The sequence below is a fragment of the Netta rufina genome (genome assembly GCF_964035555.1).
Source record: "Netta rufina genome assembly, chromosome: 12".
Taxonomy (NCBI): Eukaryota; Metazoa; Chordata; class Aves; order Anseriformes; family Anatidae; genus Netta; species Netta rufina.
Window position 1 is genome coordinate 21,258,278 of NC_140135.1, and position 16,253 is coordinate 21,274,530.

The window sequence follows — 16,253 nt, forward strand, 5'->3', positions numbered from 1 at the left end:
GCTGTGTGCTTATCTGTGCAAAAGCATTCCCCTGGTCTTTGATCTTCTCCTGCAATTATCAATCAAATGGAGCTTGATAAATATCAAGTGGAGGCTGTTTTCACTAACATGTGAGTGCTGCAGTGGTCTAGGCTAGCTGGTGGAGCTGGAAGAGCTTTGAGTTCTCATGCCCGTGTTGCATAAGTGCTTTTGATCTGTTTCTGCGTGGCATAAAGTTGTGAGGGTTGCTCGTGAATTTGCATGCCGGTGAATCAGCCTCTGCAGGCGGCGGGAGTGTTTTGTCCTGGAAGGGCAGCGCCACGCAAGGACGTGCAGAGGTGTCTGTGCCTGCAGAGCACACGGGTGCCAGTAACAGCAGAGGCTGGATGGGCTCTGCAGAGGGTGGCTGCTGGCGGGGAAGGTGCTGCCTTCCCGGGCAGCCAGCGCAGGGCTGCAGCCGTCAGCGCTGCTCTCAGCAAACATCGATGCTGCCGTCAGTACGGTGCTTGAGGATTCAGTGCTCTGGAGTGCGGAAAGCAGCGTGTCAAGAAAATGTGATATTTTAACGAGATTAAAGCAGCCCTGCAGTGGTCTGTTGGATTCTTGCAGAAAACCCGTGTGCTCTTTCATGTAAATCTGTAGACAAAGGCTTGAATCCATAGAGATAAGGTTTCTGGCTGTTGGTGCAGTGTTTTAGATCCAGATGCTGGGTTTTGCCCATGTGTGAACAAAGCCAAAGCTCTCTGGAAAAGGGAGGAAGGGGAAGGAGCTCTGTCCCACGCGTGCCCCTCGTTGCAGGAGCTGTCTGGGCAAACATTAGCTCTGCGCTCCGCAGAGCTGGGCGTCGAGGCACTCGCATTGGAAATATCCTGCCCCACAAAGACAGCTTAGTTGTGAGCCAGCATATGGCACGTTAACGAGGATGTGCACAGAAACCTTCCGTGTGGATGCACAGAGCCCTTCTGTCTTGTGGAGAGCTGCTCGTTGAGCTGCCCAGTGTGCTCGGGGAGCCTGCAGCCCAAGCAGGACGGGTGTGAACAGCCTCTGGTGCCACCGGTTCGGCAGCAGCGGGGGCTGCTCCTGCGTCCAGGATCGTGGTATGGCTGCCACTGAACCCACCCAGCTTGTTAAAAGCTGCTCTGTGCTCCTGTCCCCTCCGCTTGCATCCTTCATGGGCCTCCAGCAGCAGCCAGCACCTGGGCCGTGACCCGAACGGGTGCAGGATCAGACCAGGCTCCCAAAGCAGGGAAGCAGCAGCTCAGGGACCCGTTATCGGGAAAAACAACCAGCTTACTCGCTGCTTCCTGAGATCTCTGGTGTTGGGCACTGCGGGGAGCCTGTCTGCAGCCGCCCAGACTGGGGCTGGGAGGGTTCAGCCGGGTGTCCGGACCTGCTGCTGGCCTTGGAAATTGAGGGAGTCTGGGAAGGCTGCACAGAGAATAAAGAGAGGCCCCAATCTGCTGGCTGTCCCTCTGACCTGCCGCTGAAGTCTCCTGAACAGAGCTGCCGCGGGATGTCCCCAGCTGAAGGGACTCCTTCCCCCTCCTTCCCCCTTTTTCCTGGAGCAGACTACAGTCCAGCAGTTCGTGTTAAGCCGTTTCTGGACTTTAGCAGGGGAAAAATGACTTGCTGGAAAATACATCACTCTCCTCTAGCAGTAATAGCTGCTTGCGTTTCTCCGCTCCTTGCTTGTCTTCTCCGTCCTTGCTGTGAGGTTCCTCCAGCCACGGCTGGGCAGATGCTCGCTGACACGTGCAGAAAATTCCTTCCTTCCTTGCTGGGTTATCACAGCCACTGCTTTCCGACGCTTGTCCTGGTCCCTACAGGAAGGTTTCCAGAACCACAAGTAGTTACTATAGATAACTTTATTTTTTTTCTCCTAATTTCTCAGCTCTCATTGTCTGAAAAGACAGCAGGCCAGCTGAAAAGCAATAAATTGCTTAGGGGACTTGCTGTGTAGACGTAGACACCTCCTAGCCTTAAACCACGTACACCCTTCAAATTCAGGGTGTCAGGGGCATGCTAATTTCGCCAAGAACCGTTGATTTCCTGCATGTTTCTCCTCTCCAAGGACAGGCGTGCAGTAATACAATGCCAGTCCTATGGCTCTGAGCACAGCCACGTGCTCCTGAGCGTGGCCGTGCTGCGGGGCTGGGGCTTTGTGCCGCGCTGGTGCAGGGTGGCAGCAGGAGCACCTGGCGGCATGCACAGAGCCCGCAGTGACTGCGTGTGGGAGACCACAGCGTCCTGCGGTGTGCTACCAAACCGCGCCGGCTACAGAAGTGGTAACGAAGTACTTTGGTGTTGGGGTTACCGACAGAGTTGGATGTGTGTAAAGATAGCACTAAACCTGATTCTTTTCACTGAAAAATCACGTCACGTTTTTTTCTCGGCGCCTGTCCCTGCCTTTCTGGGAGCGGGAACTCAAAATCCCCATGCCCTAGAGCACTTCTGGAGCCGTGCTCAACTTGCAAAATACTTTCTGTGTCTTTATGTCAATGCAGCAGACTTGAGCTCACGTGCCACTGACAGCTCTCCCTGTTGAGCTTTTCCACTCCTGTGGAGCGTGCTTGGGGCAGGTGGAGGAGGGGAGTCTCCCTGCAGCCCAGCAGGCAGTGAAGATTCTCATTTTTTCCTGGGCTTTCGGCACTGGGAACAGAACTGAAGGTCCCAAGGTGGTACAAACCTAAAACAGCTGTGCCTTAACCAGAAACCAAAAAACAAACAACCAAAACAAAGCGAGTCAACCCCCAAAACCTAATCTTCAGATGAAGGCAGGAAGGAAAAGGAGCCTGCACAGTATCTGCGTGCTCCAGTTGCGAGGCATATCTGCCCCCGTTCCGGGGCTCACTGCTGTGCATGTGCTGGGTTTGGCTCCTGGCTGGATGCAGCTCGCTGCTCCGTGTGGCACCATGCATGGCCGTGCCCCTGCGGAGGAGCAGTGCCCATCGTGGCGAGGAGCACAGCCAGTGGGCACGCAGCCGCCTGCCTGCACGGGAATCACATCGGGGCACACCGCTGTCTCGTGAGAGCTCGGCTGCCTGCATTGTCACAACAGGCAAATCACAAAATTGAATGGTTTTGTTGTGTTTCTGTATTTTTTCCTCTGCTGCACGAGACATGCCTGCAGTTCTTCATCCATCTTCTGTTGCCTTTCTTGGCTCCTTCCCTGGAAGGATGTGGGTGTTATCCATGTTTTGTAATGTGTCCATGGGCTCGCAGCAGTGCTGCTGCTGACTAAAGAGTTTCCTCTTGAGTCACCGTACGAAGACTCAGCTTTTCTGGCTTTTTTCTTGAGAAATTTTTTGAATATTTGAGCTATTAATTCTGTTGGTCGCACGCTGGTAACTACAGATGTGGCTTCCCCACTCACCCGTGGGCGCTCCATGGGTGGCTGGCACACTGCTGCGGCGCGGTGCTGGGCAGGGCCTGGCAGGAGAGCAGAGCTCCAAAACGTGGTCCCCAGGTGTGCGTCCAGGCTGAGCTGTGGCAGGAGCTGCACACGGGAGTGCCGCTGCCGCCCCTGCCGTGGGTGTCTGGGCACAAGAGCAGGGCCCTGTCGCTGCAGCCGCTGCTGCTCAGCGCTGCTTTGGGAGCCACAAAGTCTCTGTGCAGCCTGAAGAACCTTGGTGTTCATAGAAAAGACATGGCAAACTTTTTTCCTATGAGCAGATAGCTCTATTTTACGGATATTGAACACCCCAGAATGAAAGGTCCTTTGCAACTGCTGGTGAAATTCAGCAGGCAGCAATTATTTTTCTTACTAAGCATTAAACGAAGGTTTCAAACTGTGAAAACTGCAACAAACTGCACAAAACTATTACACCAGCACCTGATAATTATGAGGAAAATGCTTTTGGGAACCTCTCGGTTTTGTGTTGGTGATATCGAAGTTTTCTTTTGGTTTTGTTTTGAGTCGCAGACTGCTAACCGCTGTCCGGATCTCCTCTGGGAGCTGTGATCCTCCAGCTACTGCTGGATTTTCACCTCTTGGGCATGTTCAAAGAGTTCCTTTGCAGCTGGCATCCTTTTTTGTCACTTTGCTCTCCGTTCAGGTAAACACAGTCAAGTTCATGTGATGTTTGAATGATGATAAGAGCAGTTGAATAGTCTGAGATAACGTTTCCAAATATACGCAGAACACAGAGCTCCTAGCAGCCACCGAGTCGCGCTCGGCAGCCTGTTTCCCCCTCCTTTTTTTATCCAGTTTCTGTTCCTCCAGCCAAGGCTGATTATGAAGTGCTGAGGCCAGATACTTTAAAAACAAGAGTAATTGCATTAATCCTACCGAACGTGCAGCTGTGAAAACAAAGGGCAACGAACACGGGCTGTTTTCTGCTGTCACGTGCAGGCCGGGGACCCGCTGGGTGCGCAGGGGCAGTGGAGCTGCCCGGCGGTGGTGGGGGGCGCGAGGCTGCCTCTGCCTGGGGGTCTCTCCAGGAGGTGGCTGCCGGAGGGACGCCTCCGACGGCTTTGCCGATCATGAGATCTGTCCATGGGGACCGCAAGTGCTCCGGCCTGGATATGAGTCCGTTGTTTTCCTGTTGGTCCGCCCTGCCTTCGTGCTGCCTGTGCGGCCGGGAGCTCCTGGAGCACACCCCCAGAGCCGCCCTGCCGAAAGTTGGTGCTCTTCACTCAGCATCCTTTGGGCCTGTCCCCGGGGCTGTCAGGAAAGGAGGCTGCCTCGTGTGGTGTCTAGAGAAACGCGGGTGTCAGTAGGTACGCAGCAGCCGCCTGTGCAGCTCTCCTGGAACGTGCTTGGGATTTACCGATTGCTTTAATGCAAAAACACCAGCCCCACCTTCATCCCCAGCGTTTGTGCCCGCAGAGCAGGAGCTGGGCAGCATTCCTCTCGTGGCTGGGCTCTCAAGAGGCTCTCCTTCATTTGCTCCAGTTTAATAAATTCCAGGGAGGTGCTGCCTAATTTCCCACTCCAGTGATGGTTTGATTAGGCACCGGGCAGTCTGCAATTCTGCAGGTCTAGTGAGAAGGAAATGTGGCCACGGTCCTTTGATCCGCTGTGCTCTTCACAAAGCATGTTTTCCTTCCCATCACTGTAGCTGAAGTGAAATACAAAAGCCGCGAATTTCCTGAGGGTTCAGGCTCTGCCCGGAGCTCAGCTGTGATCTGAGGGATCCGTGCCGTGTGAGCCTGGGATGAAATAATGAATGGAGTGGGCTGACTGCAGCGGCGCTCCCAGCAGAGGGATGTTTGCCAGCTCCTTTGATCTTCTGGGGCGGCAGGATCTTCTTCTGAATGCAACTTCTGTGTAAACCTGGAGTTAAAATTAATGAAGAAAACTTGGTTATTTCCCCTATGGTATACTGTATGAATGTCTTGACATAAAGGATTGAGATAAGTTATAGCCGCATTATTTCTTAATGCGCATTTCAACATTTCTGTTGATTTCTAGGGCTGCTCATCTCTGTAGCTCCCATCTCAGTTACTCGTGCGCTTTGCCCCATCTCCCTCCTGTCTTTTTCCAGTTTTGCTGAAGGAACTACTCCAGTTTGCAGAACTGCTGGATGGGTTTGAAAGGCCAGAAAAATGCCAGCGGTGAAAAATTGTTCTGTCAGGAGTCGAGCGTTCAGAGTCTACTTCCTCCTGCTCGCGAGGAGGAGCATTAAGCTTCGACTGGAGCCAAGAGCATGAGAAATGGTTTTGCCAGCAGCGGCGGTGCCGTAGTGCTGCTCCATGCGGGGAGAGCAGGTGGCTGCCAGCGGCTGCATCCCTGCCTGGCTGAGCTCAGGGAATGCCCCGCACCTCGCAGGGAGGTCGTGGCTGTCCTCAAATGGCAGAAGCAACACCATAGAAGATAAATCCGCATTCTGGCCATTCTGAAAACATCAAAAAACGTGGCCTTGGGTGCTGCCATGCAGGAAGGCAGGACAACTCTTCCTCAGCCATTGGGGTCTGTGTGGGAGTGTGGGCTGCTCTGTGCCTTTGCTTTAATACGTGGCTTTGTTCCTTGCTCGTCTTCACAATCTGTGCTACCTGCATCCCTCACTTGCTGTTTTCTCTGAAGTAGACTGAAGAGCCCCAGAACTTGCCAGCTTTCCTGAAGTGCAGCAGGTATGGTGTAGCAGGTTTCCCTCCGTCCGTAAAGGAGACAAGGCAAGCAGGAGAAACATGATTAATGTGAACAATTGCTGTGTTGGTCTTCTGCTTGTGTTGGTTTTGCTTGTTTGTTTTAAACAAGCAGTAAAGAAATAAACAAGCCCATCAAGCAAGTTCGTGCACTTGACACAAGGGGGGCAAGGAGGAGAATTTATGGGAATGAAAAATTACGTCGTGGATAGGAAGCAAACCAGGGTGGCAAAGGTAGGGGGTGATATGTAAGTTTAGTTAATGACACACGAGGCAAATCACAGCTTGTAGCACAAAGGGCCCTACAAAAGGCACAAAGAGCTGTGTACAAGCAGGTAGGTACGGGTACCAAAAAGGGTGTTCGTAGCTGAACTGCAGCCCTGCCCTGCTCCCTGGAGCCTGCGCTAGATCAACCACGGTAGTGAAAAGGCAGTTAATAACAGACACAGTCAATAAAGGACCGATGGAAAAGATGAATGATAAATGCATAACAAAAGCATTGGGCATTCAGTAAGATCCTTTGCAAGAGAAACGTAAAACACAGCTAAATGTAGCAGGTTATTTTTAGCAGATCGGGCTAGCCATTTATTTCTGGCAAATGGAAAACCCAAGTCAGCCTGTGAAAAATGACCTTTGTAAAACGTGTCAGTATTTCTGAACCTCCACGGTGGCCAGAAAGCCTTTGAGGCATTTGCCATGGGTTAATGCCAAGCACTGCCTACTGTGCGACGGGCCCTTGTGTAAGGGCCTGGTGGGGAGCGGTGCGTACGGCACAGCTGGAGTGCTGTTTTCTAGCAAGTTGCTTGTGTGGATTTGGGACTACCTACGAGGCTAACCGGAAGATTTTTTTTTTTTTTCCTCATCTGAAAAAATCAACATGTTTTTGTGTTCAGGCAGCTGTAGAGCACTGTTCGGAGCGCTCTGAGTCAGGACTGATTACTCACTTAATGACACATCTGCGTGCAGCCCGGGGAGCCTCCTTGATTTCAGAGTTGAGGTATTTTGGTGGGACAATATTTGGGGACTTCGTGGAGTTTGTACACACCGTAGAAGTACAACAGCCCGGGGCAGAATCTGGCACCCTGGCCAAACGCTTTGTGTGCCGGCTGGTAAAGCTTCGCTGCCGGTAGAGAATCCTCTGGACACGGTGGGGTCGGGTACACGCATGCAAAACCTCATCTCTTGGATGGTAACATGGATGAACTCTCTTTTATACAACTCCCTGTAAAATTATTCAGTGGGAGTTGCTAACAATGGACACATTCTTTCCCCCTCAGGGATTACAACCCTCCCTTTCTCATGCTGGAGAAAAATGGTATTTCTCGTGTTCTGCATATCCCGTTGCACAACTCTCCACGACGAGCTAGAAAAAGTTCTGAAGTGACCAGGCTTGAGAAGAAACGTAGGTGCCTGCATCCTCGGCTGCTGTACAGCAGGGTTTTGTAACGTTTCCATGAAAAACTGGATTTCCAGAGTTCAGATTTCTTATATTTTTAAAGAACAAAGCATTTGGTTTTGCTGTTTGTTTTCAGTCTGGAAAAGAGGAAAGCAAAACGCAAACCCGGAGCGCCTTACACATTTGGTCTGTTTATTTGTGTTGCCAGAGCTCAAAAATTGCTTTGGGTTTTCCTTCTCTCAGCACGTAGGTAAGCTTTGGGGGTGCCTTTTTTAGGCAGCTGCATGGGCTGTTGCATGGGCTGGCACGGGCAGAGATGTCCCTGCGGCCACAGGAGCCAGGACGGGCTCTCACCCTGAGCTCCCGCAGGGCTGCCCCTGGGTGTCTGCCCCCGCCCCGCAGGAGCACTGCACGCAGTGGTCTGTTCCTCAAAAAGGACCTAGAAGTGTAAAACCAGCTTGTGTTCAGGTATTCCTTCCGGGCATTTATGCTTTTGTCTCACGGCGTTTCCCCCTGTTGGAGCCAAGTTAAGGGACAAACTGTGTTCACTCTAGAAATGACACTGGATGATTGCTGCAGTGACGGGGTCTGCTCTTTTGGTTTTTCTCCTCAATTTCTAGTGTGATGAGTGTGGAGCAGTGCCCGACTTAGGTTAGCAACAGAGCTGCTGAACCCTGCCTGCTTCAGCCACGGAGCCCTTCTGGAGTAGGAGCACTTCTCCCGTAACTTTTTGCTGGGGTGACATGAAGGTGGTCCTGCTTCACCGGGTGCTGAACGTGAAACGAAGGGGAGGCAGAGAAGGGTCCGGCACGGGGATGCCTGGGCAGTAGTAAGGCTCCGCGAGGGTACTGGCGGCCTGCTCCCAACAGATTTGGAGTGCGTGCTCTGCAGCTTCTCTTCTGTGCAGTGGGCTGTTTATGTTTTTTTCCCAGTGTTTATTTCCAAAAGTCACACTGCTTTCTCTGCATCTGCTACACCCAAGGTCACGTTGTGTCTCTGGGGCGTTAAATGAGGCGGGCCAAGCACAGCCCTCTTTGTCTCGTGCACGGAGGTGCCGGTGGTCCCTAGCAGTCTGCAGCGGGCTGGCTGTGGCATTTCTATTTTTATGTGCTCGGGGATGCCTTTCGCTCAACAGCAGGTGACCATTACAATCCTGCAGAAGTTTGAAATGAGAAACCCCATTTGTTCCTTGCTGAACAGGGCGTGGGCATCCTCGAATAGCTGCAATCTATAGAGGTGACTTTATATATACGTTAACGTAATGGAAATTTATTCGTGTAGCTTGTAAGCGTGTCGGGGCTGTACCTGGCGCTTGTTCTCTCCCTCTTGCCAGTTGCCATTTGGTGAGCACTGTCCTGTGTGGAAGGATCGGATTTTATTTTTACTAGAAGAGTAAATTATTGTTACCGCAGATTGCTGAAGCTGGCATCATTTACTGAACGCTGCAAGGAAGAGAGTCCTAATGGATTTTTGATTGAATTCATTTTGGTGAGTTCCCATGGAAACAAGCTGTACCAAGCAGGCAGGGTCCTCAGAACTGACGTGAAGCCATCAAATGCTCCCGCTGCTGGGCAGCAATCAGACTGTGCCTGCTTTTTGAGTGGCATTCCTGGCTTGCAGAAGGAGCATCATCCCCCCGTGACTGTCCGGCTCTCCACGTGGCTGTGGGGCCACCTCCGTGCCGCTGGGCTTTGGGCATGAAAACCAGGGAGTGGGCAGGGGCCGTGCGGTTGGTAGCTGTGTATTTGCATCAGAGGGGGAAAATCTCCAAGTTTCTGCTAAATGAGGGGAAAATACAGATGCTCTGCCTGGGGGCCCTGGTGCAATCCACGGGTACCGGCTCGTGCTGCAAGTCCCGCAGGGGCCCAGCCCTTCATGCGTGAGTGTCCGCTGTTCCTGCTGCGCTCGGGATGCCAGCAGGCGCTTCTGCAGCAGGGGAGGGTGCCAAAACCATCCCGAGTTCACTTTGCCAATAAGCATCTCCATCATAACAATGACACTCCTAACACCATAAGAGTACCCAGCGCTGTCTTTGTGTGTATATATAGGATTTGTCAGAAAGCGGTGTTCAGCCAAGGCTCCGTACGTGTACAACGACGAGTAACGTGGGGCAGTAGGAGTCTGCTTTCCATTAAACGATCTTTGAGAGCCGTGCCAGACACTAGCAGCACCGCTTCTCTTTCCAACTAGTTCAGTTCTTTCCTAACCCTAAATCTTGAATAATTGTTCCCCTATAAAGAATTTGTCTTCCAGCACTGGACGCCACTTGCCTCCCTGCCCCTCTGACCACGCAGAGCTCACGGTGGCACCACGGCTGTCCCCACAGAGGCAGCCCCTCATCTTCTTGCACCCTGTCAGGAGACCGTCCCCTACTGCTCCTGACCCCTCTCTGAGCAGCGTCCCCAGGACCGTGGTGACATTTGCTGCCTGTGCACAGAGCCTTCCCGAGGCAGAGGCTCTCCTCCGGTGGCAGGATGGCTCAGGGTGCGCAGCAACATCCATCATCGCTCCTCGTTCTTTTGCCACGTGGATCCTGAGTGGCTGGGGCCATGACGTGGCTTTGTTCAGCTTGGGAAGTGTTCCGTAGGCGGGAATTACTGAGGTTGTTTGATGAAGTAGAATAAATGATGGAGGACGTACTGCTATCCCTAGGTCCCAAAGTAAGGGAAAAGGAATGGAAACCTGGGCTGAGCTGGTTCCTGAGGCGCTGCACTCTGTCACTGACACCTCCTCGCTGTCGCAGGGCAGCAGCTGAAAGGTGTCAGAGGCTGTGAGCGCCCCGGCTGCTGTGGGGTCAGGTCCTGGCTCGGGGGGCTCCAGCCTGTGAGCTGGGCCGGCTGGTGCAGCGCCTGCAGGAGGGCCGGGCTGGCCTCGTGCTGACGCTCAGCCAAGGCCTCGCTCAGCACTGAAGATCAGTGGAAGGAGCGACTTCGCTGCGCTCGCCTCTGAGCGCCAAAACCAAGCTGCTGCCCCTCAGGTCAGGACGGAGGTCCTGGAGTGACCGGAGCCGGCCCTGCTGCTGTGATCCCCAGGGCACGGCCCCAGTGATGCCGACTCGCCCTGGCTCGGGGAGAGGCCGATGCTGGAGCAGCCCCGTGCCCCAGTGCGCTCGCTGCGCTCACCCCAGCACGTTCCCTCTCCCAGATGGAACCGAGCAGTGCCAGACTCAGCAAGGGGCTCGAGTCTTTTTTCGCCACTAAGCTCATGTGAGATGTGGTTTATAGCGTGTCCACCTGGATTTGCTTCAGCCAGAAACTTGGCAAATGAAGCTTCAGGCCAGCCAGACAACTTTTTGAAAGGAAAATGTAACCTAAGTCGGTTCTACTGTTTCTTTTTCTTTTTTTCTATTGAAAAATATATTGTCTTTGGCTTTTTCAGCTCCTTCTCTGCTATTGCCCTATCCAGTTTCTATTACAAAAAGAGAAAAAGGACAACAGCTAGCCAAGGACAATTTCTCCGATAGCAGCACTAGATGCTGTGCTGACACACAGGATGGAAAAACGCTGTGTGCATCCCTCAGCCCAGGCCAGGCTGCCAGGAGCGTGACCCGCGTGTGCAGCCCGGGGTGCACGGTGCTGGAGCTGCCCGGCCTCGGGGTGCTGAGCCCGGCCCTGGGAGCCACGGCACGCCTTGTGCTCACGGACCTGCTTGGCATGTAAATGGGGCCTTCTGGAATTCAGCCACTAATGAACTCGGGCAAGGTGTGGGGAGTGAGGAGAGGCTGGGCAGGAGGCAATTAAAAGCTTCCAGCGCAGGAGACAGTTTGCAGGGGAAGAACAAAGATTTGCCTGAGTAAGAAGTGAATGGGAGCCTCCGGGCTCGGCCTCGAGTGTGTGAATACAGTGAATGCTGCAGGGACTGAACGTGAATTATTTGCTGAGGTTTTCCATCAAATTAATGACATCATTCTGTGCGAGAGTTCACCCATTTACGCTCGCGCTCTCAGGCTCTCCTAGCAGCTGGTTGCTAAATAGCTACATTCAGGCTTGAATCTGCCCATTCAAGGGCAAAGTTTTGACCCTTGGGAGGAAACTGCTGAACAAGGCTTTTGACGGGAAAGAGGGGATTCTGTGCACTTCGAGGCTCCGCTCCGCCCGTGGCTTGGGGCCGGGCTGGATGAAGCCGCCCTTTCTTCTCAGGTCGGCTGCGCTGGCCTCAGGAGCAGTGGGGTGAGCTAAAATCCCGTCTGCTCCACAGGGCTTAGCCCAGCTCCAGAACCCGTGAATCTGCCATCCCTCTCCAGGAGGGGCTCGCTGTGCTGTGCTGTGCTGCAGGTCTTGTGTCCCCCAGGGAGCTCCTTTGGGCAGCAGAAAGCAGCAAATGCTCCATTCCCCTTGCTGCACGGCTCTGGTCAGCACCAGCGTCTGTGGAAGGAGAGCCGCGTGCTGTGCAGAGGGACCTGTGGCCTGTTAGCACAGGAGGATGCTCCGTGATCTAGCTGCATGCTACCATCTGTTCCTTTGCATCTTCCACATTTTCAACCTCCTGAATTTCAGAAATCTTAGACCCCAGTGCACCTCCTTTGAGGAATTCAGGCTGGGGCTGTGCCTGTAGCTGCTGCCCAAGTTAGGGAAAGCAGCAATGTAAACACAAGTCTAAAAGTATTCCTTTGCTTTATTGTCCGCATCCTGTTCGCTGTAGGTCAGGCAGGTTCAGCCTCGTTCTGTTTGCAGCTCAGGTGTTAAACTGCCCCCTACAACCGCTTGTAGCTGTGTAGGAAGGTGTGATCGACCTGGTGCTGCCACGCACTTTTCCTTCATGTTCTAATTCCAGAAAAGGCTACCAAGGCCTGTTACAGAGCACGTCCCTTCTCAGGCTTTGCTCCCTTGCCTGTTTTACGGCATGAAAGCCAAGAGCCCAAGGCAGCCGTAACCCCGTGTGGATGCTTTGCCTGCCCAGACACCACCAGGCTGCCTCTGCTCAGACCGTGGTGCTCTCCCCGTGCCCCATTGCTGCCTGGCCCCCGGGCTGGGGCCGGGGCTGTGCCCTGCCAGCAGCAGCGGGTGCTTGCCATGGTGAGACGGTGCCTGTGGCTTCCGCAGCCGGCCGAGGTAGGTGGCTGTGCCCCGTGGGCCTGCTCTGTGTTACTGCTGCCCCGTCCCTGTGGAAGCTCCTCGGCCAATGTAATCAGACCAATTTACAACAAAGAAGCCACTGACGAAGTTATGAAGCAGCCACACAGGATGCAAAGACACAAAGGAGCCTTTTGGCTAGAAACTTCTCTGCAAAGTCCAAAAATAATTTGGGCTGAGCTACCAACCACCATCAGGAAGTGTCTGTGCTTCCAGACTGCAAGTGTCCTCAGCACAGGCACAGAAGCAGGTCCGAGGGCCATCTGCAGGCGCTGGGCAGAGCACAGCAGGAGCTCAGTGCCATCAGCTGGCTCGCTGTCATCTCCTCAGGCCTGTTTGTTCGCTCTGACTCCCCTGAAGAGGAGCACTTCCTCTGAACCCTGCTTTTTTCCCCACAGTTATTGTCCGACTCTACAGACTCTGCTCCTTTCTAATTGAAGCAGCTGCTGAGAGCACTAATTAGCCTGCCCACAGCATCGTGCTCAGACGAGACGCTGACGTGTGAGCGCTGCTCGGTGTGTTCGGGGCCCTGGGCCCGGGCTGCTGCCCTCCTGCCGGGGAGGTGGCTCTGCTCCTGCGGCTGGCGGCTCCCAGTAACCTTACAGAAACATTTCCAGCAGCACCGAGACACTCAGAACACGAATGCTCTCTACGGCTTCTGTTGGATATTAACACTGCAATATTTTCTCAAGTGCTTTAAGTTCATGATGACTGTTGTTTGTTTTTTTTTAACTGCCTCACTGTAGGTTTTTACATTCAGGCTAAATTTCTTAATGCTTCAGTGTAACTGCTGCAAAATACACACTCTGCTCTGTCCTTTTCCAGGTTACTCATCAGCAGTGCAGAAATTCTCCCAGACTTTGCAGTCCTTTCAGTTCGACTTTATTGGAGACACCCTAACAGATGACGAGATTAATATTGGTAAGTCTTCTTCTTTTGGATGCAAACTTTTACTTACTGAGAAAGCCTCTCCTTCTGTAGGAATCTGCTGGCATCGATGGTTACTGAACTGGATGTGCAGCCAGGTTCCTCAGATGCCAGTTAATGCACAGCGTATCTGTCACGTTACTTGCAGTTTAAAAAGAAAAAAAGCAAAGATGTTCAGTAGCATATATTACAGAGCTGAACTTTGGTGGGTTGAGTTACACGTGCCTGATTCCACGGATAATTCGTGGTGGTTTTCTGTGGCTCCAGCCCTCCTCTGCCTGGCCACACCAGGAGGATGTGCAGCACGGCAGGGAGCTGCTCACTGTCCCTGTGCCTGTCCCCTGGGTGTCCCCTGCAGCTCAGCCCGTGTCCCTGTGTGCCGCGGCAGGGCCAGACTGCAGCAGCTCAGGGTGTTTGGCCTTGGGTCCTGCTCCTGACGCTGCGTGTGCTCTGCTGCAAGCACCTCGCAAACACAAAGCAGCCCCGTGCTCTCCTGGAAAAGGCACCAGGCGTTGGGCTGCCGGGAAAAACGTACTGCTGGATGTGTCATGACATGGAAAATAGTTCCCAGTCTCTGCCTGCGTGGAAGGAGGCCTGTGGCACATGTGTCTCACTGCTCCCCACACATCTGCTTTGGGATTAGCAATCCCAAGCCCATTTTCCCACCCTGCCAGCCCGGTGCACGTTGTGTTGGTTACAAAGCAGCCAGCTTTGCCCGGGGAGCTGAAGCAAATGCGCTGAACACCCTAAGCCCGGGGTTTTCAAATTATTCCTGCTGTTGGATTAGCTGTCGCTGCAGAATGGCCAGAGGAGAGGGGTGGGCACCCCCTGCTGCTGGGGGACACCAGGAAGCGCTGCAGCTGCTGGGGGTCCGGCCAGGCTGCCGGGCACAGGCAGTGGGACACGGGATGCCCAGGACACGAGGCGTTTATGAAATGGCCACAGCTTTTGTCAGGCTGTGGTGTGACCAGCGGCTCCAAGCTGACAGTGCTGGTGTCAGGTCTCAGCCATCACTTAAAAGGGAAGGAAGTAAGGCCTGTTCTCTTGGTTGTTTTATTTAAAGCAGATTGTGGCTTGCCCTTCAAAATCTGATTTCCTCTGTGGAAAGTTGCTAGGTGAAGCCTGCTGGAAATGAGTCAGCCTCCAAATCTAGGGGAAGTAGAGGTGCTGAATTTCCAAACACATCTGGATAATGGCGGGGAAGGCGCTGCATTATAAGCTACCTTCTGGGCATGGAGGGATGTGAAGGCAGCAGCCAGCCAAGGAGAGGAGCATCGCATCGCCTCTGCTGCTGGCAGGCACAGAGCTCCAACACCCCACACACGCTGCTCCTTCACCGCTCCATGGCAGGCAGGGACCTCCCTGCCCCAGTGCCCAGCGCTCGGCTGGGGGCGGCGAGGACGGCAGCTGGAAATGACAGACCCCAGGGTGCAGGGGGACGGCCGGGTGCAAGGGGACGGGGCGGAGGAAAGCCAGAACGGATCACAGCACATGTAAAATACTCTGGGGTAAAACAAGCATTTTTTCCCTATTTCTGTTTTTGCTGCGTTGTGTTTGTGTTGCTTTCCCGAGAAGAGGACCCAGATTATCCAGTGCGAAAAGTCTGTGTTGTGTTCCTCCTCCTACAGCCAATCTGGAGTGTCTACGCGGGGCTGAGCTCAGGGCGTTGCAAGGCTCTCACATTCCCCAAACAGGAGCGGGGTGTTGGCATCTCTGCAGCACTTCCCATCTCTTACAGGGCTTCTGAGGCATAAGGATGTGCGCGAGCGTAGGAGCTGATTTCAGGCACAGGATATGGGAACGAAGCAAAACATTGACAGCTCTTCTTGCTGTGCTTCAGGGAAGGCGTTTGATCTGTAAATATAGCTAATGGGGTGCTTTTATCTTGTTACGTAGGCAGACAGCGAGCTGACACTCGTGCTCCTAAGGTGGTGGCTTTGAACACTGCATGTGCGAGCCAGGACACACACGATCTGCTGGCGCTGTCTGTCGCAGCCTTCCCACGGGGACGCGAGCTCCAGGCACGTCCTCGCTGCACATCCACGGCTGCGTGCTGCCTCCCGGCGCGGCGAGCACAGACCCAAACGCTGCATGGGTCTCGCAGCAGGGCTGTAGCCTACGTGCCCATAGTGCTGGGACAAATTCAGGGCTGCTTGATGGCTGCAGCCAGGAAACGTGTGCCTGGGTGCATCCTGCAGAGGAAGAAAACCACGTCTAGTGAAAATTTTAGGCACTATAACTTTTTTTTTTCTCCCTGTAACTTCATGTCTGGATTCTTTTTCTCCCTATGATAATTCCTTTCCAGGCTCAGGCCCCTTGTACTTAGCTCATGGCATCTGTGTGTGCACTTCAGGTTTCATGTCGTCCTGAGTAACCACGGTGAAAGTCCACCCGTCAACCCTGTGGCAGCGCACGGTAAACTGCTGGGACGTTGGTGTATGGGGCTCTGAAGCCCTCACTCTGGAAGAGAGCTCAGAAATCCCTGACTCATCAGAAAGGTTACGTTTTGATGATGCCGGCTGAATGACTGGATCACGAGGCTGTGGTTTTTCTGTTCTGTGTCTGCCTCAGCAGTTGCCGAGCGAGTCCCGTAGCACTCCAAGTTCACGCTCACTCGCTGTGCAGCCGTGTCAGGGCTGCTTTTAGCAGAAAGACAGGTCCTGTCCTAAGGGACTGCCTGTGGGTGCGGGGCCCTCAGTTTGTGATAGGGCAAGAATGCATCCTCTCCTCTTATCTGTGGCATGAGCTACTGCTGTACGTGCCTCGCTGTGTGCACGGGTTGTTCCCTTGCT

The 16,253-nt window shown here is 53.6% G+C and overlaps 1 protein-coding gene across 5 annotated transcripts in view; it reads left to right on the plus strand.

Annotated features, from left to right (window-relative positions):
- OPHN1 (oligophrenin 1) overlaps positions 1-16,253 on the plus strand; it is a 57,697-nt gene that overhangs the window by 3,813 nt on the left and 37,631 nt on the right. For 3 of the 5 annotated variants that reach the window (XM_084293891.1, XM_084293893.1, XM_084293894.1), the window contains exon 2: positions 13,360-13,455. The exons of 1 other annotated variant lie outside the window; for it this stretch is intronic. In XM_084293891.1, coding sequence (XP_084150017.1) covers positions 13,360-13,455 — 96 coding nt within the window. Of the gene's footprint in view, positions 1-13,359; positions 13,456-15,814; positions 15,960-16,253 lie in introns of those variants that run through there. One more of the 5 variants, XM_084293895.1, reaches the window with a different exon arrangement.